This window comes from Mixophyes fleayi, chromosome 6 (genome assembly GCF_038048845.1).
Source record: "Mixophyes fleayi isolate aMixFle1 chromosome 6, aMixFle1.hap1, whole genome shotgun sequence".
In the NCBI taxonomy this organism is placed as follows: Eukaryota; Metazoa; Chordata; class Amphibia; order Anura; family Limnodynastidae; genus Mixophyes; species Mixophyes fleayi.
In genome coordinates this window covers 178,864,663-178,891,704 of record NC_134407.1, presented here as the reverse complement: position 1 = coordinate 178,891,704, position 27,042 = coordinate 178,864,663, and the positions used below count along the sequence as shown (strand labels likewise).

General features: G+C 40.6%; 1 protein-coding gene and 1 pseudogene across 3 annotated transcripts in view; one reads left to right on the top strand and one right to left on the bottom strand.

The window, feature by feature from the left end:
• The window catches only part of IFI35 (interferon induced protein 35), a 721,240-nt gene extending 694,637 nt beyond the window's left edge, over positions 1–26,603 (top strand). For all 3 annotated transcript variants that reach the window (XM_075177442.1, XM_075177441.1, XM_075177440.1), the window contains 7 exons: positions 16,025–16,183; positions 18,304–18,411; positions 19,924–20,068; positions 20,315–20,421; positions 22,395–22,581; positions 23,267–23,373; positions 25,941–26,603. In XM_075177442.1, the coding sequence (XP_075033543.1) occupies positions 16,025–16,183; positions 18,304–18,411; positions 19,924–20,068; positions 20,315–20,421; positions 22,395–22,581; positions 23,267–23,373; positions 25,941–26,126 (999 nt within the window). In that variant the 3' untranslated portion in view covers positions 26,127–26,603. The remainder of the gene's footprint in view (positions 1–16,024; positions 16,184–18,303; positions 18,412–19,923; positions 20,069–20,314; positions 20,422–22,394; positions 22,582–23,266; positions 23,374–25,940) is intronic.
• LOC142094863 (catenin alpha-1 pseudogene) lies at positions 9,005–12,711 on the bottom strand (annotated as a pseudogene).
• Positions 26,604–27,042: the final 439 nt, after the last annotated feature.

Below are 27,042 nucleotides of genomic sequence, written 5' to 3'. Positions count from 1 at the left end.
GACAAGTGCTTTTATACAAGTTTCATAGCTATAAAGTGACGTGTATTATAGTTATATTTCACAGTAGGGGTGCATTGTTACTTATAATACATGAGAAGTAGTGTTGACAAAGAAATAAAAACATTTTTTTATTCTAATTGCCATTGTATTGCATTATGTTTTTGTGTAATTAAAAAAGAGAAGACAATACATAATTAATGAGGAAAGGACAGCTGTCACCTGTCACACAGCTGTGACCCTGTGAGGTGAGGCAGAGCTAATGTTGGGTGAATTTGTGATCAGTGTAATGTCTGACTGAGGTAAAGTTGAAGTCTAAACACAGGAATGAAGGAGAGAATCTGTAAGTATTGTTCAAAGACATTGTATGAGAAATCTAAACTATATGATCTGTGTCACTCTCTGGCATGGAAGAATGCCCTAAACAATATAATGAAAGATATTATCTTTGATGACTAGTAATGGGGGGAATAACACACATGTCCATCCACACAGGAGGCTTCTGCTCTACTCTTCTGGGCATGTCCAGACGCCAGCACATGCAACATGACTCACCGTCTGGGCTTTTAGTTCTCACTCTCTTTATACTTGAGCAAACAAACAGTTTGTTCCTGTTCACCTGTTATTGACCAAACCTAGTAGGTGTTGGTTTATATTAAGGTTGGTAGCCATTTTGTGGGCTGGTTTGTATATTATGTCCACAGTGTTAACTTTGGTACTCGGCTGAACTCAAGTCACATCCAAAAAATGTGATAGATATGAATGGAATTCAACTCTGCTATTTTATCCATGCTGCGCTCATGTGAAAAATTATTGGACACTAGTTAGTGTGGTAAAAAGCTCATGAAAATGTGCATACAGTATAAAAGCTGTATATATATATATATATATATATATATATATTACACACACACACACAGTCTTTTCAAAGATATTTTTATTGTTGTTTTTTTTAGGTTTCAGTTTACATGGTATTTATACAAAACACAGACAGAAAAAAAAAATGTAGTTTCTTTAGTACATAAAATGATTTAATAGGTGTAAGTAATACCACGTTCGCACTGCCAACCCCAGATATTGCCATGTCAGCTCATCAGATCCCGTTCACTCAGCCCCATTTATACTGAACCCGGGTCTGCCCTAGCGATAAGTGTGAGTCATCACAAGCTTTGATTGACTGACAAAGATTAGGTCATTTAAATTAACTCCTTTCTGCGAGACCCAGGTTGTACCGTTCACACTGGCGGCTACCTGGGACGGACCCGGGAATATACCTGCAAAAGTCCCAGGTCTAATTCCCTGGTCATCAGACCCGGGTATGATGCAGGGACCCCTGTTCACACTGATCCACAACCCGGGTTGTCGGGGTTTGCCCCGGGAATATCCCGGGTTTTTAGGTCAGTGTGAATGTGGTATAAACATTGTTCCGATTTATAAGTAGTTACTAAATCTACGGAATCTAAGGAAAATGCATTGCAGCTTGTAGGTCTTTATAGTGAGTGGGACATCATTACACACTGGCAATTTCAGTTTGAGGTGACACTTTAGCTATAGCTAAATTAAGTAATCTGTGGTCTCTCCAGCTGCCTCAGGGCTGGCTGAGACTTGTAGTTCCACACAAATTGGAAATATGCAGGTTGTCCAAGCCTTTTCCACAGTAAAATTATAAACTACAAAGCCACATAAACTGAAGAGGACAAATGATATGGGAGCCAATTTACAATAGACCAGCATTCATTTGTTTAAGTTATTAAATAACACTTTATTCCAGCATCACTGTTTTTATTTAAGGTGCGGACAGTATTTTGTGTTCACAAAGCAATAAAGTTACATAATATTTGTTTTAAGGTTGTCTTTATAGAGGAACAACAGCTGGTTATTAGTCACTATGCTTTTCCTTACTGAACTTCATGGGTTAAAGAGATAATGGCTGCTCCCAAGAGCTACTTGTGATAAGCCACATACATACTACCTTATTTGGGACCATCCAAGGCTAGAATTTCCTAAGGGCTAAGTATATGGGAGATATATAGTCTCTGCGATTAGTCACATGACAAACACTGCAAACTTCTATGCAGTTAGTCACAAGCCATTCATCACCTTCAACATAAAAAAAAATAAATGTCATTAATGTCCCTTTGTATGACTTCTTTTTTGTGACGGGAAGGAAAATGAAGCACTTCCTGATTAAAGCAACCGTCATGGGATTTTCTTATCTGTGATTAAAAATCACCTCTTTTAAAGGATGAGTTAAATGACTCAGAAGTTGTAATCAAGCAACAAAATATTCCATGTAGCTCAGTTCTACCTATGTTTGTGTAAGCCAGGTCCCTATTGTTCCACATGGGTAAAAGATTAAAGATATCCACACTGACCTGTGGGCTTGACAAAACTGTTAATTTCCTGGAAATACAATGCACTATTTGGCTGGGAGGTGGGCTGCAGTGTCATATTACCTGATCACAAAAGCAGTTTTCCACAGAACAGTTGTCATGCTGGGCTTGTTGCAACCTCCCCAAAGATACTGTGCTGCATTGTTGACATTCTTTCCTCAAGCATAGTAAGGGGAAATGGCAGGAGTTCAGATGATAACACAAACACATATTTAGGGCTCCTTCAAACAATCATATTCACAGAACTTGCTCACACCGAGTTCCAGAAAGAGCAAAGTGGTCTGACAATTGTGCAGCCATAGCGAGTTGCTGTTCAGATGATTGTGAACACATGATTTTCCATCATTTGGCCATTGCACGCCCTATGCACTGCTGCTCGCTTGAACAGCAGAGGTATACATTTATGGGGATCAATCATCATTTATTTATATAGCAACAAAAAACTCTGTAGCGCTTTACAATTGCGAAATAACAATACAAATAAAAACAGTACTGGGTAATACAGAGAGGCAAGAAGGCCCTGCTCACCAGCTTACAATGTGGGATGATTCTTATAGCTGATGACCCTAGCGATTGTTAGAGTATTGTGCTCATCTCAGCATGAACACAATACACTTGTCTGACTGAGCCCTTAGACACTTCATTATCAAATCACTTTTTACGGTTAAGCTGTATGTAGTTACAAGGAAGAACTTACTAAATCTACCCAAATAAATGTTATATATTATATCATTTATTTATTTTGGGGATACAAATAAGGCTTATGTTTAGGCAAACTTTTTTGTGCCCCCTCCCCCTGTACTTTCACTCTCCCCCATTGTCATAGCTTTCCATGATCCACCCCCCATATCCAAGCGTAATATAAATAAATGGGCATAATTCAGCAAACGGATTACTATTTTAACATATAAATAACAATGCATTAATTATTAATATTAAAATACAAAAATTGTCCTGCATCCTTGCCATCCAAGGCCCTAGCCTCTGCAGCCTTTCCACCAATTCAGCCTGCTTACATTTGGTAGCAAACTTAAATAAATACATTCTTATTTGATTGGTATTCCCTAGGCTAAGGGGAGCAGAAGTAGGAAACAAATGCACTTGGTTCTGCACAGTGTTATTTTTAGATGCGTAGGGTTACACCACACTGACACATGTAAAAAATAACTACTGGCTTTTTTTTTTTGTTGCTGTTGCTAGTTGTAATATCTGTTTTGCCCTCTCAGTTATGATCTATATACAACTGGAAAATGTTCTTGTGAGAAGAACACAGAATCTGCATAGCTTATAATTGGGGATTTCTGTATTTGGATTGAATCCTAATAGTCAAACAAAACCACACTCTCCACCAGCACTGTAACAAATTCAACCCTCCTACATAGAAACCAAATGTTTCTTTATTATAAGCTTCACTTTCCATAGTCCCTGCTAATCAGTGGGTCAGGGTTCTAGGGAGGATCCCAGGTAAATCCAAGGGATGTCTCCAAACAGGCTGGGATTCGCTCTAGGACCCGTTTACACCAGCAATTAGTGCTGATGATGAAGTACTAAGTGGATGCGCTGCCCCTATAATAGAAAAGCACATTAGTAAGTGTACTGTAGTGGGGAGTTGAAACATTGCTAAAGTGCCAGCAATAACATATACATTTTTTGCATGTGAAACAAACAAGCAATAATAAACAGAGTTGGAACAGTGGAAATGCAGAGATTGAAAGCCACATTTCTTTAGTAACTAAAGACTGACATTTTGTAACCAGTTTGATACTACCTTCTGGTCCTCAAGTCCTGCTAAAAATCCAGGTTATAAATAAATATATATGTGCTTGACTACAGCTGACTAAGTTAGTGCCTTAGACATTTTTGTTTAACCATTTGTGATCTAGCATGGATATCCTTACAATCTGGCCTTTTAGGGAGACTTAGTGAATGGGAACTAATGTCTTAGGGAATGCCAGCATGCATGTTTCTGTATTACATGCTTAAGGCTCAAGTGCCAGAGGTGCTCAAACCCTGTCCTCAAGTGTTACTAACAGGAATTCTGTCTGTGGAAACAGGTGGGATAATTACTGACCCATCCAATTAGATTAACTCACCTGTGTACAATTAAAGACATCCTGAAAACATGAACTGTTGGCAGCTCTGGAGAACTGAGTTTAGACACCACTATGCAGTATTACAGCTGCTTGTCCTAACAGCAGAGACAATCAGGCACCTGGAATGGTCTTGATGCTTGCATAATATTTAGAGTAGTTTACTCCTGTCCTTTAGAACAAAGTGTTGGTTGGTCTATTCAGCACATAATGGAGGAAATTCAATTGGCTTGGTTACTACTGAAACGACCGCAGCCTGCGCTCCGTTAATACGGTACTTTTAACGCGGAATTCTGCTTGCATCTCCCTGAGCAAAAACCAGCGTTAGATTACCGTATGTGCGGTAATGTGCACCATTACTATAGTAACATTGACAGTGCAAGGGCCGCGTTTCTTTCGCCAGTTACGCAGTCATTTCAATTCCCCCCCCCCCAATGAGTGTTTACATATTAAGTGTGTTCTTTTCCTTACTTTTTAAACATTATTTTTCTTTTCTCCTTCATAATGGAGAATGTATTTCTTATGTTTAATAAACAAGCATGTTTTCATCCCTTTTTTGTGCTGATTTGAAGCATAGAAAACACACACGACACCACATGTAACTCAACTATAATAATAAAAGGAATATTGGCACAATGGGTGGCATTGCTGCATCAGAGCTGGGACCATGAGTTTGATCCCTAACCATTGCCCTATCTGTGTGGAGTTTCTCTATGTTCTCCCTGGGTTGTCAGGTCTCTTCCCACAATCAAAACAAAAAGAAACACACAAACTAGTTTGTTAATTGCCTACTGACTACATTTTGTGCTAGGGATTGATATGAATGACATTCTCTGGAAAGTGCTGCATAACATGGGGACGCTATATAAATGATAAAAACTATTAGCTTGTCATGTTTCTTTTTGCTGTTCCTAATAAAGAAAAGACTTGGGTATATAGGTGCTCAAGCTGGCCACACCTGGTGCAATTTCACTCAATTTGCACCATGTACCGGCTTTATCGTACTGCATGAGCATTCAGTTACATCAGGCATGATTAAAAAAAAAAATACCCCAAGTCCCTGTGTGTAGGGCCCGTCCTTTGACCAGGACAGAATCGCCTGCATTGTGATCCAGTTATTTCTGCATCACCTGAACACGCACAAGCTCTAACTATTCTAGAGCTAAATCTGAGTTGTTACAGGACACGATATATAAACGTATACAAAATGTGGGCCGTCCACCCAAAAGGTGGTTTAACATGATGCATGTGGTATTTATGTAAGTAAAATATATACTTAGACTGAAAGCTGCAGGCTGACAGTTTTTCAGCTGCTAGTCAGTGTGTATTGGAGGAGATAATGTGGTTACAATGCAGGAATGCCTGCACTGGGTCCTGTTCACAATGTCCTCAGACTGTCCCTGACACATAGAATGAAGGACATGCACAAGCGAGTTATAATTTGTATTAGGTTATTGTCTGCTCTCCATTCTAGGCTGTCTGTAACAGATAGCAGCTGAAAACTGCTTCTATGCATGTGTATTTACATTGTTGTACTCTCCCCATATAACAGGATTAGTGGCCTTTTAAATATGCAGAATGGTTGTAAAGCGCTGGGCAGGAAATGATATCCACGCTTCACAGCGCCAACACTATCCCACCAGAGGTTGGGCCCAGGGCAGTCAAAATTAGACGCCGATCCTCTATAAAATGCAATATTCTTTCACTAATACCTGAAAAGTTTGTTAAAAAAAATATTTAAAAAAAATAGAATGAGTGGTTTCTTATAGGATCGTTCCCACCATTGAGCTCCAAAATGTTAACCATGCATTTAAAAATTTTAGAAAGTGAACCAGTCTATTCATCAAGTGTTAACATACACTACAAGTACAATAGATTGTATTGTTAAAAGTGGAAGGAATTCAAAGAGTATGTTTATATGTTTTTTTACCCATTTTCTAGTGCAGATCAATCAAATCAGGTTCTCCCAAGTTACATAAGACTATAAAGATAATAAAAAAATCAAGAAAGTTAAAATACATACTTGTATTTACAGCTCTTTCACCCCTTCATACTTAATATATACATATATTGTACTGCTTTACTCAGAGCTAGCCAATTAATAGTTTTAGGTAAATTAAGTTACATGGAAACAAAAGTGTAGCTTCCCGAGTTTTGCCTACTTGTCCCTATATAATGCAAAAAATATATTTATTCCTATATGTTTCTAAAAGCATTCCCTAACCCTTTTGAGAATATAAAATTAAAATTGGTAAACAAAAAATGTAAGCATTATTCCTGACAAATTCAGCTAAACACCTGAACATGATATTTTGGGGAAGGGCATCCCCCTTAGAGGGGGGGGGGGGGGGGCTGATAAACCATATATATTTTTGTAAACCAAACTGTAGAGTGTTACACAAATGTAGCCCTCGTGAGTAGGACACTACCTGATTCCAAAATGGTGAAACAATTATAGTTTTACCTGTGTTTTGCATTCTACCAATTTAAAAGATCAGATAACAAAACAGTGTATGTACTGCACCATATACTAACATATTTTGACTAATACAGTGCAGTGATATTGCACAGATATGAACCATCGGGAGTTTAATATACAACACCTAAAAAATATAAAAAAACCTACAACCAGCTGATGTTTGTCTTTAAATTACAAACATGACTATATAGTGACTCCACCAGTATCCTATTGTTTGGAAAAACCCCAAGGGTGCAACTATGTCATTTTTTTTTTTAAAGTGCATTTAAAACTGTGTATAGCAGTGAAAGGATTGTTGGAACTAGTAAAATATAAGAGTATATGGATGCTAGTTCCGAGTCACCATATATTTCTGCGTGTTTGTACTAGAGCAATTTAGCAATGCATTTAAAATAGTCTTTGCTGTAATTGATCATCTTACATTATCCTAATGCTGTGAGAAAAACCTTTACAAAAACATACTGCACCAGCTACAAGTACCCCTATTTGATTTCAGGAGAAACAGAATGTAAACAACTCTTTTTTGTAAGTAAAATCAAAGTTTATTGTCAACATACAAAAAACGCTAAATATTATGGTTAAACCTTGAGCCTTTGAAAAAGATACATTAAAAAATCTACAAAGCATTTGAAGTTATAAAAATGTAACACAAATTGCAGCTTAAAATAAAATGTTAAAGTCAAAACACTCAATTCAATGTGACACTGAAAGGAAATATAACTAAAAAACACACAGTTCGGTAACCAGCTGATCAAGCTCGTGCAAAACCCAAGTGTTTAGCGGCTGCTACAAGTTATTTGTGGAAAAACCACAGCTGTCAAGTGGAACCTTGTTCTCGTTATATAGAAGCACAAGGATGCTGCATGCACTATTTTGACAAACCAAACCGAGACAAGTAAACAGCTTTTCCACCATTGAATTCAATGAGCTTGTGACAGCCTCTGAACATCAGTGTTTTTTTTGGGGTGGAATAATATTGCATTCAGAAATGCTAATATGACTGACCTAAGACTCGGTACCCTGTCAAACCCCCAGCTGCAGTTGCATCTAAACACAATCAAATGAACATGATAAAAGGGAATCTAAACCAGAACCCTGAGGGAGACCCCCCCCCCCCATACCACAGTGCTCCTTAGAGGAGAGGTGGTAGAGATTCCCTTTAAGTGTACCCATTGCAGAGAGACAAGCCATTTTGTGGGCTGGACCAATTTTTATGAGAAAGCAGCCTATCAATTCACTAAGAATTAATGACACCACTGAGCAGGTCACAAGTTCCTACTGAATTGGTAGGCAGATTAGTCATAAGCCTTGGTTTGGACAACAAAATTGCCGCCTCCGTTGTGTATAGAAAATAGGGATACCTTAGCAGATCACTAGGTTATGAACGTTACACACCTGAAATCAAAACAAAATTACCTTTGGTGCCTATAGAGAATACAATCAAAATATATGCTCCCTACACAATAGCCCTTTGTAACTACCGTAATAAATGACTGGTGTCATTTTCTCATGTATTTTAAAACTTCCTATTCTGCAGAAGTCAATTTTAATATAAGGCTTCTATAGGACACAGCAAGGACTATTTAAGCTAACCCAAATAATGTGTAACAGCCACACATCTTAAATGATCACAGTATGTGGTCTTTTATGCATATATCTGTAACAGTACCTACGATGGGGGAAAAATTATACATTTTGTTAATGCATAGTTTATTTGGTTTGTTATAACAGGGGATCACCTGTACAATTTGTGCAAACACCCCTAAAACCTCACATTTAAAATAAAATAATTCCATTAAACTACCTTTTATTGCCATCCTTAATTTTTTTAGTTTCAGTGAAAAGCCAGATAAGAACTGCTTACTAGCACAGCGGGTACTAGAATACCTTCTGTGCCCCCCACCCTAATAAGTTTCAAACTACTGTTTAACCCCCGACACACTACAGAACAATCTCTTAAAAGATGAGCAATATCTGGAGTGTCAGAATTTACCTATTCTATCGCAACAAAACCACCATAAACAGAAATAAAAAATAAATTAGTGTTTCTGAAAAAGTCTAAAGCCTAGTTAAAAATAAAAACAAAGTAGTGTTGTATATTGAAACATAATACCAATATATGAAAAGATGATTATGCTGCAAAAGAGAAACCAATAGCAATTAAAATGTATACCAGCATTGACAAGTAAAAGCGCATCTATCACCTATTCACAGTGGAGGCAGCCGTTTAGTGGGATGCACCAATATGCAGTCTACTGAATGATTAATAGGCCAAATATTGGTTCAGTCCACAAAACTGATCACCTTCATTTTGTATAAGGGAAATGTTTACATTTGTCACAATTTGAGATTTTCATATTCATATTAATGCTCAGATTGGAATATAGGTTATCTGCAGTATATATATTGCTTCTAGAGTAATAACAAATATAGGGTCAATGAATGAATTTGGAATTCAATAATAAAAAGTTGCCTATACATATATTTGCTTGAGATGTTAATACATTGCATGCTGTTTTAAAGGGCAAATTCACCTAATAAAAAGGTTTTTCCCTCCTGAACAGGTAGATCCACCTTGGATGTGGATAATATTAATAGTTCACATAGGGTGGTCTGGAGCAAAAAGGCATTTAGCTAGAGTTCCCGTTCAAGAAAAAGGTTAAATGCATAGATTTCTAGAAATGTCACCTTTGGTGGTCGCAATAAGTCTGATTTATCTTGCAATATAATAGTATGGAAATGTTAAACAATCAGCCTGAAAGAAAAAGACATACATGACATAGCAAGTGTGACATCTGAACAATGCTGGCAGTGGAAAGGAACACTGGGCATTAGGTATGAAACTATATCTGGAGGCAGTATAAAGCAGGGAATAGCAAGTGAACGTTGTGCACTGTTCTTTAGAAAATGTATTTTTATATACTCTCCATGGCTTTAAACTCACTAAGAGCCTGCACTGGGTTCACATGTTTCTTCTGAGATGCTCTCTTGATTTTGGTTTGGGTCTCATCCTGCTTTTCTCTCTTGACAAGGGGCTTTTTTTCTGGGGCCTTCATTTTCCATGAAACAGCAGGGAGGTTTAAAGAGGCCATGCCCTGGGATTTCTGATACTTGGTAGAGGCCACATATGAGGCTTTAACTGTTTGCACCACAGCATTCATCAAATTTTTGGCAGCTTGAATCAGAGACATGGCACTATCAGCGCCAGACACAACCAGTTCACCACCAAGATTCTGTACTTCAGCTTTGACTTTGCTGCAAATATTTAACTGGTGGCAGTATAAGGCAATGCGTTGCAGATAAGCCAAAAGGTCTTGTTTGCAGGTAGAGTCAGGGCAGTGGTCAGCAATAGTACGTCCCAATTTATCCATTCTTGACCCAGCTTCTGCAATTTTCTTTGCTGCACCGATGACATCAGATGCATTTTTCAGAGGTCCTTTCCCCCTAGTAAAATCAGTCATCTCCATCATTATCATGCACATCTGCTTAGCCAAAACAATAATATCATTGCCATTGTCATCCCATTTGGATACTTCAGCATCCAGCTTACTCTTTTCTTCCTGGAAGCTTGCAACCTGCTCAGCAATCTTTTCCTTTTGTTCTTGCGGAAGCTGAGCCATGAGTGCTCTGGCACTTTGTCCAGCAATGAGTTGATCATCTTCAGTCTGGACACTGGTGCGACTTCTCACATCAAAGTCCTCAGTCTCAAAATCGGAATCATCCAGTTCTTCAGGAGTTCTTATCATTAACACAGCTTTGCGGATGTCGCGGATGCCATCATACACCAGTCTAGAGGCATCAATGAACTCATTTTCATCCACTGGTTGATTGGACTCTCCGCTGAGTGAACTAGCTGCAGCTTCAACTTGCTCTGCAAAACGTGGCATAACAGTATCTGCCAGGAGTTTGGTGGCTTCAATCACTCTTTCTGTGTAGATGCCAGCTTCATAGTTATCCATTTCTAAAGTGACAACATGCATCACTCGAGCGGCCCGGCCACGTATTGCCCCAGCTGTACGATCCAGTCCATCAACATCTCTTTCCTGGAGAGCTATAACACACTTATTGACATCTTCCAAGATGTGATTTTCTGAGACAGCCAAAAAGTCATCAATTGAAGTAATATCATCAACGGCATCTGTCAGGATACAAACTTGTCTTTCCCACTGATCTTTGAAAATATCCATATTGTCCAAAGCCACCTTACTATGAGGTTTGGCTGCTAAGGCTAAAGCTGCATTTATGACCTGAGGGCAGAGGGCTTCAAGCTGGTTTGCAGACATACGGACAATTTTGACACCGTCCTCATTGTTGGATATGGAGCACGCCAAGTTGGCCACCTCAATTAATTTAGTTGCATGTTCACGAAAAACTTGTGCATACTCCTTGACTTCCTTTTCATTTCCATTCTTGGCTGCCTCAATCAGAACAAGAAGAGGCACGTTGGTTTCAAGGAAGGAGTCAGAAACATGGTCCATAACAGCTTTACGTAACTGCCTGCGCAAGTCTCTAGTCTTCCTTGTCATTTTATCAATTGCAGCATTAAGGGCATCGCTCCTTTCCTTACGGCCAGCATTTCCCATGTACTCCGAGAGCAGATCCTGCAAGGCTTGTCTCACCGAATTACATTCAGCCACTATTCGCTCGCGGCGGTCATCACGGGTGCAGGTGGAATCCGCCATCAAGGCTGCGCCACTGATGATGCTCTCTAGCCTTTCCTCTAAAGATGGCCTGAACCTCTCTTCAGTGAAACCTTGAGGGTCCACGATAATCTGTTGATCAAAGTTATTTAGGGCAACAGCCAGCTCACCTCCACGTTGCGCGGTTATCTCTTCCGATGATGTCGCTTGAGCTGCATTGGAGATGCCAGTGACCGCTTGTTGGAGTTGTTTGTAAATCAAGTCCCTGTTGGCCTTGTAGGCAGCCACATCAGGGTGCTGTAGACAGGCCTGGGAGGCAGTATAGAGAATGGGGATGTTTTTCAGCAGTATCCCCCTGGCTGCAGCCATCTGATCCCTCTGACCAATATCTTTAAGCTCTTGTTGTCGTTTTGCAGTCATGGTGTGCAGCTTGTCCACCTCGGCCTTTAAGGCTTTGTACTGTATCCCCAGGTCCTGCTCGGTGCCGGCATTCCTCATCTTCACAATGCCGTCCTCCACCACCTTCAGCTGCACCAGCAGTTTGTAGACGTCGGCCATGTCGGCCAGGATGAGCAGCCGGGTGACCGCGGACAGCAGGGTGCGGGCGGCCCGGACGACGTTCCCCCGCTTGACGGAGGAGCAGGGGTCATCGGCGAAGTCCCCCGAGGCCGACCTCATGCCCTCGCCCTGCGTGCGGACATCCTCCACGGCCGCCGTCAGCTCCTCCCGCAGGAACTGGCTCTCCTTAGCGATCCTGTCGCCCTTCTCCAGGAAGTTGTGGGTGGCCTGCTCCACGGAGGCGGCCAGCACCTTGGCCTTCTTGGAGCGCCCCTTCTTCTTGCCGGACGGGCCCTTGTTGCTGGAGTTGACCAGGGTGGTGACCTGGGTGACCAGGGGCTCCAGCAGCCGCTCCACGGCCAGGGTGCGGATCTCCAGGCATTTCGGGTCCCACTTGAAGTTAATGTTGGCCGTGTTCAGGCTCATGTTTCTCCCCGGTGAGTGAGGTAGCGATGCGGCTACTCGGGAGGAGGTGAAACTAATGGGTGAGACTGGCTGGGGAGTGGGGTAGTTCCTGCGGGTGACTCCTCCCTGCTGGCCGTCTATTGTACCACGTCCTGAGGGAATACTGGGCTGGAGCTTCCGGCTCACCTAGTTTCTCTCCCACCCACATATACATCATAGTATACATCACACATTCCTGGCCAGGGCGGCGCCCGGGCGCTGCTGCTGGATGTGTGCGGATTGTGTACACAGTACAAGACACAAGACAGGCTGGGATGTGTAGTCCTAAACATAAGATACGAGTCAGAGTTTGTCTGCCTCTGGTTCATATCGTGTGTTACTACTTAATAATAAATACAATGGAATAAGAATTGTTAATGTGATGTTAATCTACTTTTCTGCATTTTAAACACTTGTTTTCAATACATATTAACTTGTAAAGCTAGGAACGTTTCGGGGGCAGGGACTGCTATGTCTGTCCAATCTCTGCCCTTCTCAGCATGCACAGGGGTGGGCACATGTGCAATTAAACCCCCTTGCTAAAAAATAAGGGGCCTGATAAGGGTGGACCAAAATCACCAGGCAACCCTCATCCACTGTGGGCCCTGTATGGGATGTACACCCTGCAGAGGTAGTAGTCTTGCCACTCTAAAGGCTCTAGAGCAGGCCTGTCCAACCTGCGGCCCTCCAGGTGTTGTGAAACTACAAGTCCCAGCATACCCTTGCAGCAATAAGCTGTTATATATTGGCAAAGCATGCTGGGACTTGTAGTTTCACAAACATCTGGAGTGTCACAGGTTAGCCAACACTGCACCTACAGCATAAGAAATAATAATATTTGCATCTAACATGCATACAAACAGGAATGGTATTGTGCAATTGTCAGTATTGAGAAATAAAGTCTTTAAAATCCAGGGCTGACATTTTAAATAAAATGTATTGTGGCCAGTAAGGCTATGACACCTTGATGATATCTGACAACCAAACTACACATTGCATGCAATAAACTAGTGATTTCCAGCCCTTTGTTTCTGTAGATTTGTTATGCAAGCGATATCACAGCGGATACTGGGTACATGAACTAATACTGCAGCATGTGGCTCAAAAACAAACAAACGTGACACTAGATAATAATCAGATTCAAATCAATATGATGATTATTGGGTCCAGGATCAGTTTGTATGTGACCTGATATATTGATCTCCACTTTTGGATGGAGCAACTAGGGTAATTTCCTTGGAACCCCATACTTAATATGTAGTCTACCTAATATTGTACACAGACAGTGTCTGGAGAGGTTACATATCTGTATAGTGCTCTCTGCCACCCATAACAACGCCTGCTAGTGCTCATTATGGTAATAACTAGACTTGGCTTCAGGAGCACACTGTTCTCTCACAGGATAACTTCCTCCACCCTGTTGCTGATATTACATAAAAGAAATCCGATGCAAAGTATAACTAATAGATACATGCTGACATCAGTCTAATAGTTACTGCTCTTTTAATTACTAGTTGATCTATTGTACATTGAATGTTTTAGTAATGAAAATAGATATATTTGAGCCTCTGCTGACTGCTAGCAATTTCCCTGGGCTAATAAAAATAAAACAAAAATGGTGAAGAAAATTGAAAATCTAAAGTAAAAAACATGAATTCCTCTTCTAGTATAACTGCCTCTGATTTTGAGTTAAGTAACACATATTTGGTATCCCTGTACTTGGGGCAACAAGACATACTGTGATTGTAACAAAAGTAACTATTAGAAGGGTTAGTGGTAGTATTTTGTGATGGACGTTTTTCCTGGTTCTAGTTTGTGTGCAGAGCCCATAGCCATAATAAGTTAGTTTATTACTTTACTAGGGATTAGTAACATCACTGAGCAAGCCTGGTCTGGCAATCTAACAATTGTTTATAATTGTATACATTATTACATGTTGGGTTATTGATTGTGTCTATACTGTGATATTATAAGAGCTGTACCTTTACATACACTACTTGAAGGTTACTTGTTATATAACATATATGGGCTACTAGCCCTTTTTATACACGGAGAGCTGGAAGGGGTGGGGGCAGCCCCATTAACCAATCCACACGGGTCCACATATCTGTGCCCGAGGGTCAGCTTGGTCATTTTACTTTAATTTCACATTTACTACACTGGCATATGGATGTGTTTGTACTTATGTCCACATTCAGCCAGGGGCCGCTATGCCTACTGAGGTTGGGTTAATGGATCTAATCTCTAGATGTTTCCATCCAGACTGACTTCTGTGGCTTTGTCCCCTGGTAGCACTACGTCTGAGCCAGATTTAGCTCCAGGAGTATTGGAGATAGAACCAAAGGACGTAGCCCAGAATCACTGAGGTCCACTGCAGTGCTTTGTCTCATGGCACTCACAGGAGGTTGATTAGTATCCATCCAGGTCAAAACCACAGCTTGATAAGTTTACCCCTTAGTGTGCAGTATAAAAAAACTACATCTTCTTTGTTTACCAAAACCTGTCTGTCATGGATTAATCATTTCAATTCTTCTTAGTTATTTTAATCCATGCATCTTCTAACTGTGAAACTGATGTAAATTTTTCAGGTCAGTTAATATAATATTTCCAACATTAAGACTAATACTCTTGAGCTTGAACTGCCAGTGATCCCACCACACCCTGACATTCAATTGAAAACTAACTCCAGCTGCTTTCTGTTTTTAAGTAAGACATCACCTAAATCAGTGTTGGCTAACCTGTGACACTCCAGGTTTTGTGAAACTACAAGTCCCAGCATACCTTTCCAGCAATAAGCTGCTATATATTGGCAAAGCATGCTGGGACTTGTAGTTTCACAAAACACCTGGAGTGTCACAGGTTAGCCAACACTGACCTAAATGGTACTTGAATGTAATAACCACATCAACTGTTATCAATTGCACACTTGTATCATTGACTCAGTGAAGATATTTATTTAAAAAAAACTGTCTCTTTCCTGGTCTGGGCGGCTCTATACACCCATCTCATCATGAACTGCCATAACTGATTGGTAAAGTCATGGGTGTCCTTGGCTAAAACCCAGAACGTTTGCCTTTAAGGTTTTGGGCTAGTAACATAGCATTTTAGGAGGGCTCTTCTTATTCTGCACGGCCTGAACATTCGAACCCTCTCAAAGCAGCTGGATTCCCACTGAACGAGTAACATTTTTAAATATATTAACACATATTTTTGTATATTAATATTCACGAACCACCTTAATGCTCCTAATTTACAGCAAAATATTTCCCCCCAGCATGTGCAGTGAGTGGGGCCTAGCCTCAGAGTAGCTTACTGAGAAACATGTATTCATTCTCTTCTCATTTAGTACACCACAGTCCATTTACATTGTCTTTCCTTATTTCAGTGACATCATTGCTATAACATACATTTATCTTCTATTAGGAGAAGCATTCAGCTCTATTAGGTGACATAGCTAAACTGGAGCAGAAAAAGTGGGAATCGGAGTCCTTGTCCCAGAAGATGCAGGAAAAAGGGGATCAAGTGGAGAATGAATTATTGGAGAATGAGAGACAGTTGCTTGAAAAGGAGCTAAAGTTTAAGGTTGGTATGGACAAGTAACTTTTTTTTATTTAACTGGGCATATCTTCTATCTAATACGCCACCTCTCCCCATGTAAGATAAGTGTTTTCTTCAACCATACTTTGTCTATTATCCAAAGTATTGGACTAATGCTGAGGAGGACACCACTGTTAGACATTAACATACTGCATAGATCAGCCACAAAGTTCCCTAAAACACCAATGCATATACCAGTAGCAAAAGAAGGCCAGCTAATGTTGACATATAGAAGAGCAAACATTACAAACACAATGGGGTGTATTTAGTACCATGTTATCTAACCTTGTTGCCCATCTCACTGCATGCTCCTATACTGTGCTGTTTATCAGTTTCCAGTCCCTGCAGTGGGTTTAACATGGGCACAGGTTCATATCAGTTCATTGGTGGACTAATATATTTGTGGATGCCACAAGTGGTACTATGCATTCAGGGCCAGCGTTAGCTCTGGGAGCACCATAGGTGGCACCCCCCACCCCTGATGCTTTTTACAATAACAGGCAGGAGGAGGTGCATTCGGTGACTTCTGCTCCTGGGAGTGGTAATGTGGTGCTTGGGTGTGACATCATATCCAAGTGCCATACTCCTAGCCCATCACACACTTGATGGAGCAAAAGCTGGCTGTAGCTGGTCCTCCTCCATAACAGCAGCAAGCGCTCCTTGTGGGGGCACCGCAGGGGTATAAAAACACAGGATGAGTGACATTTTGTCACTCATTCAATGTTTTCCCCCTAACCAGCAGTGCCCTAGGCAACCATCTAGGTTCGCCTGATAGTAGCGCCGACCCTGTATGGATTGTGGATGACCATTGTCCTCACCCACATTGTGTTTCCCCAGCAGGCCAAATTTGCCAGCTCCTGAAAAATGTTACTTATTTATTATACATGTTTTACATTGTTACTAGTCTTTTCATGCAAAAAATGTGTCAATTCAAACTGAAGACATTTTACCAGGAAAGTGGGGACATTTGCTAAAATTGGTGCAAATAAAAAGGTGCCATTGCTCATAGCAACTGTATATTTCTAGGTGTCATTTTTCTATTGCAGTTTAGAAAATTAAATCAAACATCTAAAAAGTTGCCAGGAGCATCATCACCTTATTTAATTTTCACCAGTGTTCATACATTTTTACCAACATGTCCTCAAAGCTATAACTTTTTTTTTTTTCTTTTTTTTTAAATATGTACAATATTGATTAACCCAACCTACCGACCTGCAGGATAGTGAGGGACCCAGTGTTTTAACAATTTATCTTAAGCCATGAGCCCCATCTCTAGATACCTTTTTCTTCTTGATAACCTGTTGAAACTCATTAATGCCCCCCACAGACCACTATAGATTTCAAATTTCACTATGCAAGCCCTCATCCCAAGTGTGTTAATATGCACAACAATATCGATAATGCAGTTGTTTTCTGCAGGAAGAACATTGTCCCAAATTCATTAGAATGTACAGAATGCCCCATGATTAGGGAGGAGCAACATTACTAACCAATCAAGTACGGCTGCTGAGCAGGCTGTTTTGCAGAGGTGCAATATTTCAATGATACAACCTTCCAGTTTTGTTTCCCCATTCAACGTAATACCATTCGGTACTGTATTTTTAAAATCACATTCTACGGAATATGTAGGGGGAGATTCAATTTAGCACAATGGAACAGTCAACGGAGAAACATTGCACCGATGTTGAGGATGGAATTTCTGCTAATTTTTTCCTCACACTTGAGGAAATGAGTGGAGATTTCTTACCGTAATGGGCGGTAATTTGTGCAGCTGGACATCGCTGTGATGTTCTGTAATTGAATCCCCCCAGAGTTTTAGAATAGAACTGGTATGACGATTATTAATATATTTTGCAGTGTGATGTGGCTGTGGGAGGAAACACATTTTTGACAAAATTCCAGCAGCAAAATGTGCTAAATTTCGCAGCCAAGTGCGTAATGAACAGATCTAAAAATGTCCCTCATCTGTACCCCAATACCTTTTTAGTAATCTTTTCATAAGCCATTGTAAAAGAAAATGTTTTACTAAAAATGGTTATATCAATGTTAAAAAAGAGGTTGATAGAGAGATTGTATCGCCCATATTTTTTTTTATCATCTTGTAGGAGAAGGTTAAAGAAATTTCGGACGTAAACCGACAGCTGAAGGAACAGGCACAAGACATAAGAGAAAATATTGACTACTTTGAGCAAGCAACATCGAAGCTGGAGGATGTGAGTAGCCTGAATACAATATGGGTGATAGCTATTACTTGTAACTGAAGTCTAGATAGTGAGTGGATTGTGTCTATGTTGGGAAACTTATGTATAAAGTAGATCAAACATCAGTTGTCTAATAGAGGAAGCAGGCTTTTTGTGAGCTGAACTAACATCCATGCTGCTGAACAATTCATTAGTGCCTCAGTGATATAACTAGGTCCAAGTAAATTGATAGGTGGCATTCTCATACTTACAAATGGGTGTACTGTAAGGGAAACTCTTCATAAAGGTAAGATCACATGGGTGTTCCAGCTCATATCTACCATTGTGCACTGAAAAGACTGCAAAGAGAATATAATGGACATGATAGATCCCTCTGCTAAGAGGATGGTCCGTACACACATAATGTAGTCACAGCAGATGAAGGAGAATGAATGCAGCATTTGTTGTTTTGTTTTGTCAAAGCAATGTCCGGTACAAGGCACAAAAGGAAGGTATCTTTGTAAGGACAGTCTGTTTACTACAGAAATCAGTGATTTCTAATGTGCAAAATTAATCCACTCGTGCAGAAACAACGTAAAGATTTGACATGTGCGACGAGACATGTTTTATATACAAGGCTGCACATGCATTTGTGCAACTAAATGGCTGCTGTCACGGATCTGGCAAAGCCCTTGTTAATGGGTGGCAAAGTGCATTTTATTGGCTTTCCATACTGTTATGTACTTTGGTGCAAGATGCGCCTTAAGATAAAATTCAATCTAATTGAAGTAAATGTGGGTTTAGGGGTGGATATTGGATATATTTTTAGCCGTGTCTAACGGCACACTGCAAATTAAAAATACGCCACCAAAAAGGCTTTTGAAGACTCGATTTTGACCCAAAAATACCTCTTAGTTCCAATGTGTATCAAAGTATAAGTGATACAGAATCTGTACCAGAAGCCGTACACCAGTGCATTAAAATACATGCAGTTCATATATTAGGCACACCAAATATTGATTTGATTTAGATTTCTCTTCTGTTCATTCACTCTGAATTTTGTTAATTGATAAAAATAATCTATTAACACTTCTATTTTTGAAAGCATTCTTACTTTGCAGCATTATTTCCATACCTGCCTAAAACTTTGCAGAGTACTGTATATAGTAAGGTACCTCCGCTAAATTATAGTGTTGTCTGGTTTATGTTCAACATGTGGTGAATGGAACAAATGTCAGATACAAGTCTAAATACCTATAAGAAGCAGGTCTTACTGTACCAGTTAGTACAGTATAACTGCACACAGGGGAGGCAGCGATTTGGTAGGTTGAACCAACATTCATAAAAAGCGTCCCATTATTTCACTTTGAGTTAGGGACCTCACTAAGACATAAGGTATGATGTCGGTTAGATAAGGATCATTCGTAGATTATGTACAGTGTTTCCTGAAAGGTTGCACTGCTTAAGCATAAACGTACAGTTCATGTTTGGATTACAAGAAATTATTAGTAAAACCGGATCATCATATTCACACTTTTCTTGTAGATTTGCACTTCTGGAATGGAGAGAAAAATGGTCTTCAAAGGAAAAATCAGCAACAACAGTCCCACAAATGGATTGAATGTCAAACATCGAATAAGATACCCTGTCAGTAGTGGAACAGCGCTTATCACCTTTGAGGAACCATCCGGTGGGGCTCAGGGAAATGGGTGGATTTCACTGCTAGAGAGATTAGTAGATACTGCAAACAGATACAATTGTCCAGTTATTTTGCATACTCATAAATACAACACGTAGCAATAGATCAACAATTAATAAACTGAGATTGGAATGGAAAAGAGAGCCAATAAAACTATAAAAGGTTGACATTTTCTACAGTAGAACAATTTTCAGCATATATGCTACTAATGACAACAAATCATCTTCTCCTTATCAGTTGCTGCGGAAGTGGCTGCCCAGCAGCATCACAGGGTAAAGATTGCGGATTGCTGGATACATGTGAAGGCTGATCTTGTGGAGCTTTTAGTATTGGATGCTCTTAGTGTAAGTAATGAGCTGCTTTCTCTTCACAGTCCTTGCTCAAGGGGCTTCTACCAAAGACTGAACACAATAGTGCTGGGCCTTTCACTGGAGTATAGATAGATTTACAGTCATGGGTGTCTGGCTACTGTTAAAGAGTCCCTCCACCAAGTCACTAGTAACTTTATTTAGACACATCTATAACTGACCCACCAGGGGTTAGCCTAACTAAATTGCCACTATTTTTGCTTTTCATTAAAAAACAAATCACATTTTCATATTCATCCTTAACATCTTCCTGCTCCCTAATTGCTACCTCAGTCCACAGTATTAATGCACTCCTGATCGCCTCACACATTGCGTGAATACTTAGATTTATTACGTATCTACTGGAATCCTAGATTGGCCAGAGGCTTACTGAGGTAAAAATTAGAGCCCCTGAAGACTTACTGAGACTCTATGAAGTGAAAAATGGAATCAGAATAAATGGTGTAGACGAGTACTAGGCCATATGGTAGGAAGATGCAAGGATGGAGGAAAAAAGTTTATATATTGGGAGCAGCACAGTGGCTTAGTGGTTAGCACTTCTGCCTTACAGCACTGTGGTCATGAGTTCAATTCCCAACCATGGCCTTATCTGTGAGGAGTTCGCAGGGCCCTATTAAGGGTTCCGGCCGCCCTAGGCTATTTCAGCCGTAGCACCCACCCCATCCTTCCCCCAATATAGGCTATTTCAGCAGCAGCGCCCCCCCCCCTTTAGCCTGCTCATCTGCCCCCTTTAGCCACCTCACCTGCCCATCTGCCGCCCCTCCCCCGAGACATTAGAACAGACTTATTTGTTGTGGAGTCCTCTCTTCAGCGCTGTGTATGACAGATGTGGAAGTCCTGATTTCACGTGACCAGAGTAAGATCGCTGCCAGACTGCCTGTCATGTGGTAGTGACAGTCGGGACCGCTCCTTTAGACCAGGGGCGGCCTATTGGCTGATCAGGCCCTGGGAGTTTGGATGTTCTCCCTATGTTTGTGTGGGTTTCCTCCGGGTGCTCGGTTTCCTCCTACATTCCAAAAACATACTGGTAGTTTAATTGACTGCTAACAAAATATTGACCCTAGTCTGTTTATCTGTCTGTGTCTATGTTAGGGAAATTAGACTGTAAGCCCTAGTGGGGCAGGGACTGATGTGAGTGAGTTCTCTGCACAGCGCTGCGGAATTAGTGGCGCTATATAAATAATTGGTGATGATGATGGTGATATACTGTAAAGAGTTGGATTTGGAAATCTAGTGTTAGCATACAGATAATATCAAAATGAAGTACTTGCTTATAATGTAATGGTTACAATGTATTCTGAAAGTAGTTGATTCCACACTGATATAAATACTGAATTATTTGGGTGCTAATGACTGTTCTTGCTGAGGGTCACACATAAAGACACTTGGCAGGCCCAGTTCCCGAAAACATTTAATACCTCAGCTAAAAGAGGAGACTTCATTCACTCTGAGAGCGATGAATGTTGGAGCTTGTTTGCCAGAAGCTGCAGTAATGAACACTGCCCAACTTACTGATGTTTTATGGGGAATGGAGGCTAAGGTGACGGCTTCCTGTAAGTCTGAGGAAAAGACATAATCAACTAGGAGCAACTGCTAACAGATGAAATATTAGAGAAATATATACACCACCATTAACACAACTTCAATTAGGCATAACCCCACTCAAATATTAAGTGTATGCCATTTTGTTCCTGGCAAACAACAGAAGAAGTGAGGAGGGCATCAGCGGAACGCTATAGAAAACGGGGAATGCAGAATTACAGTAATTATTATTCAGTATTATTGTATGGATCTTAAAAAATTTACAAATATATATATGTATTAATATGTTCTAGCTTAATTAGAACTACCTTAAGTAATCTTGGACAAACTAGTGTTGTAATGGTCACTAAAACAATTGACATCTTTGAGGGCAGACATTTAGGTGATGTGTTTTCTGTTATCTACAGATGGATATGAACGTGAGTCCACAGAAGATCCTAGTGTCCAATCTCCCACCTTCCGTGCCAGTAGACACACTCTTGGACAAGCTGGAGCTCTTTTTTGGTAAAGCCAAGAATGGTGGCAGTGAGGTGGACAGCGCAGAGTATCTGCCCGAATCCAAGAGTGCCATAATCACTTTCCAAATTGAAGGAGGTATAGGATATGTATAGCTTAAATCATTAACTATTTACGTACAGGTAAGTAGGTAACAGCTATGTTTCCTGATGTCTGTGTATTAGGAGGAGGGGAGAGGTATGTGTCCTGATGTCTGTGTATTAGGAGGAGGGGAGAGGTATGTGTACTGATGTCTGTGTATTAGGAGGAGGGGAGAGGTATGTGTCCTGATGTCTGTGTATTAGGAGGAGGGGAGAGGTATGTGTCCTGATGTCTGTGTATTAGGAGGAGGAGAGAGGTATGTGTCCTGATGTCTGTGTATTAGGAGGAGGGGAGAGGTATGTGTCCTGATGTCTGTGTATTAGGAGGAGGGGAGAGGTATGTGTCCTGATGTCTGTGTATTAGGAGGAGGGGAGAGGTATGTGTCCTGATGTCTGTGTATTAGGAGGAGGGGAGAGGTATGTGTCCTGATGTCTGTGTATTAGGAGGAGGGGAGAGGTATGTGTCCTGATCTGGTCATCTTGTGATAAGAACATAAACCTTATAATTCTTTTAGGAGTATCAGGAGTCGAAGTTACAGTTTTGCAGTCATTTAAATTTGGGAGATCTACAATACATATGCAGTATTAGGAGGATGTATGTTTATTAAGTGGTAAATGTGTATTATAGCATTTGTGTGGGTGACAGATACATAATCTCATATAACTGTATTACTAAACTACAGTTGCTCCGCGCCTGGTGGAAAGAAAGTACTTTGATGTGCATTTTGGGAAACTTACTCACAAAGTCCAAGTCTCACCTTCATTAAACGGCAACCTTACAGAACATCAGGTAAGCCTGCAGGTGCTAGACTCTTACAGCAAGTCTGTAGGAGTACAGGTGGGTAGTATAACCACAATATAGCAAAAAAAAAAAAAACAGTTTCTCTTTTGTGCTTAATTTTATTCTTCTGATATTTATATGCATGATTTTTTTACATGAAACAGCAAAGTCATGTTTGTGCATTTGTATATAAAGCAATAAATGGTTAATTCACTTAATGTGAATAAAGACAGGAGCGTTGAACATGTAAGGCCTAATTTATTATTGAAAGTAGGCTTTCTTTAAAGCAGGAACGTTTTATGAATTTAGTGGACCTGTACTGCAAAATTAGTGCTTGCTTCCCCCATATGTGACAAGGTGAGAAAGGTGGGAAGACAACTCTCCCCACCCTTGTCACGTGTGCCACAAGCCCCTCCCCCAGGGGCTGGCTGGGCTAGAGGGTAGGGGCGCATCTGCCCCTCAGGCCGGTCCCACACTGGGCTACCTGCATTTTTTTTTTGTTTAAAATGTTCCTAATAGGCTGCTGCAAACGGTTTATTCACCAGACACTGCAGCAAGGTAAGAGGTGCCGGCAGGGGTGGAATGGGTCGGCAGCGTGACAAAATCCTAACTGTGCCGGACGGTTCTCCTGACATTAAATTAATAGCACCCACATTTACTACAGAGAACTGACATTGCATAATTAACCCCTTCAATATATTAATAGCTCTCATCAACCCCAAATTCTATTAATACCACCACATTTAATGAAAACAGACACCATTTTAAACTAATAGACCCAAACAGCTGCTACATTACATGAAAAGCCCACACATTACATTTTTAAAATAATACATTTATTTCATAACAGCTCAATTTCACCATGATATTCAAAATGTACTAATTATACATCTATGTGTCCAACTTTCCTCTAATACATCAGTCCCCTAGTACCCCTCTTCATCACTCTGTTATTCATCACTCCACATCAATATATACCTTAACCATCCCCCCACCCCTTATATATATCCCTCCCCCATTCCTCTTTATCCCCCTCACCTCTGTTATTCATCACACTCCCCCATCCCTCTTTATCTCCCTCGCCTCTGTTATTCATCACACTCCCCCATCCCTCTTTATCCCCCTCACCTCTGTTATTCATCACCCTCCCCCCATTCCTCTTTATCTCCCTCGCCTCTGTTATTCATCACCCTCCCCCCATTCCTCTTTATCTCCCTCGCCTCTGTTATTCATCACCCTCCCCCCATTCCTCTTTATCTCCCTCGCCTCTGTTATTCATCACACTCCCCCCCCCATCCCTCTTTATCTCCCTCACCTCTGTTATTCATCACATTTCCCCCATTCCTCTTTATCCCCCTCGCCTCTGTTATTCATCACCCTCCCCCCATCCCTCTTTATCCCCCTCACCTCTGTTATTCATCACATTCCCACACACTTAGGGCCGGTGCTACCATTAGGTGAACCTAAGAGGTTGCCTAGGGCACCAATGGTTAGGTAGCACCTAAACAAAGAATGAGTGACATAATGTCATTCATCCAGTGAATTTAATGCCACTGTGGCGCCTCCACATGGAGCACCAGCCACTGATATGAAGTAGAAGCAGTCGGCAATTTCTTATATGTGAAGCTGCTGAAACTGCTCCCCTATGTCGTGGTTACACTGGGAGTGTGGTGCTTGGCTATGATGCAACAGCCAAACCACATTCTCCCAGTCTGAGGAGCCGAGGATTCTACCCACAACCTACCGTCTATCTAGATAGGAAGCAATGGGGACACCACTTATGAGTGTGTGGGTGAATTGGGCCTGCGCACACCATTCCTTCCGTGCTGTCTGGCCCTCTTCCCGATGCTTCTCTCATGCAGACAGTAGAAGAGTCCCTACACCGGGTCATGTGATCTGCGTCTCCCATCCTATCAGTGGCTGATAACTTTCACATCACATGATCCGGAAAGTGTCTCTAGCTTTTCTTCTGTGATGGGAAGAGGACCTGATAGCATGCTCTACTGGGGAAGGCAAAGACAGCAAGTGGCAGTGGGCCCACACCATGGGTGCATGGTGTGGGCCGATAAGTCAAAGGTCCGGTGCAGTGACCCCATGATTAATGGATACTCCACTGCTTTAAGCATTATGCTTGTCTTCTCATATAACGCCACCATCATTCCTAGGGAAAGGTTAGGTGTATTTGAATATTGATTAAGGTCACAAATTGTCTGTCTTGACTGAGTGCAGGAGATAAGTGCTCTGCAACTATTATACAATAATGTGTCTGGATATCCACTTATTTAAAAACGGAAACGAGATATGTAAATACCATATTATCCATCTCCTTAAAACTACAGTAACAGGGACATTTTTAATATATCTAACATCTAGAATGCCATTTGTTCCCCTCCTTTCCAAGCCATGGTTTGTCATTGGCCGACGGGTATATTGAGAGGATACAGATGAAAATGATGTAATTACAGAATCTCGTGTGCTCTTGAATCAGAAAACATTAATTTATGGTGACAAAGCCAACAGAGAAACTGCCTACAGCAGCCACTTCAGTCTTCTCTCTTTTGCTCTTACCATTTCAGATGAAGAATTTAATGTGTAACCGGACAGTCCTGATCACAGGTATTCCTGATATTATGGATGCAGATGACCTGCGGGATCATTTGGAGATTCACTTTCAGAAATCCGGCGAAGTACAAGCACTTCTGTACTGCACAGAAGGACAGCACTGTGTAGCTTTGTTTGAGGATGATAACGACAACCAGTGATTCACAGAACAAAACAAATATAACCTCACACTATAATCTATGGCACTGGATAGATAAAAATCTGTATTCAGTTGTTGGTGTCTTTCATTTATAAACTTTCATCTCTGCATATGACCATGGCATAAGTTGTGCCTTTGGCCACTGGATTTAATGATGTTAGACAGGGCCAAACAAAGAAATTTCATGTGGAGGGGGGGTTCTAACATAACAATTTTGCATAATGAAACTGTCATTTGTGATATGAATACATACACACATATATATATATATATATATAATACAAACATAGTAACAAGATTACAGTATATATATTTATCTGACCATAACCTTTTTACAACTCTCTACAATTATATACATGTTTCTTAGAGCTAAGATTACTTTATCTGTATCTTGCACTTAATGAGGGGTGCTGCAGCAGCAATGCATAACTGATGATCACTAATTAATTGCAATTACATTAAAGCAAATTTCATTTAATATGTTTATGAGCTTTTTTTTTTTTTAGCCATTTGTGTACCATGTATGAGTTAAAATGAACAGAGACAAAGTCCAATGGCTAATGCAAGCCTTACGTTCTATGTCACAGATAATGTTCTAGAATCTAGAATTATGTATCATTGGTTATAATAGGCCTATCACTGACATCAAACATCTTAAACACAGTACTTTGAAATGCAGTGAAAGGAACACAAATTAAGTATCTCAAAAGCAAAGAGATTATCACATTTCCTCCACTGAAAGATGATATATGTTAAAAATATACTATAACATTTACAGGAAACACCCAGTGGTAGAAGTGGGGGTGTATACGGTGGTGTGTGTTACCGCCACTTCCCCTACTGCCTTCATTGTAAAACTATGAAATTCCTTTCACTTACATGTACCATACCGTCGCTTCTAAATTTTCACTTCGATC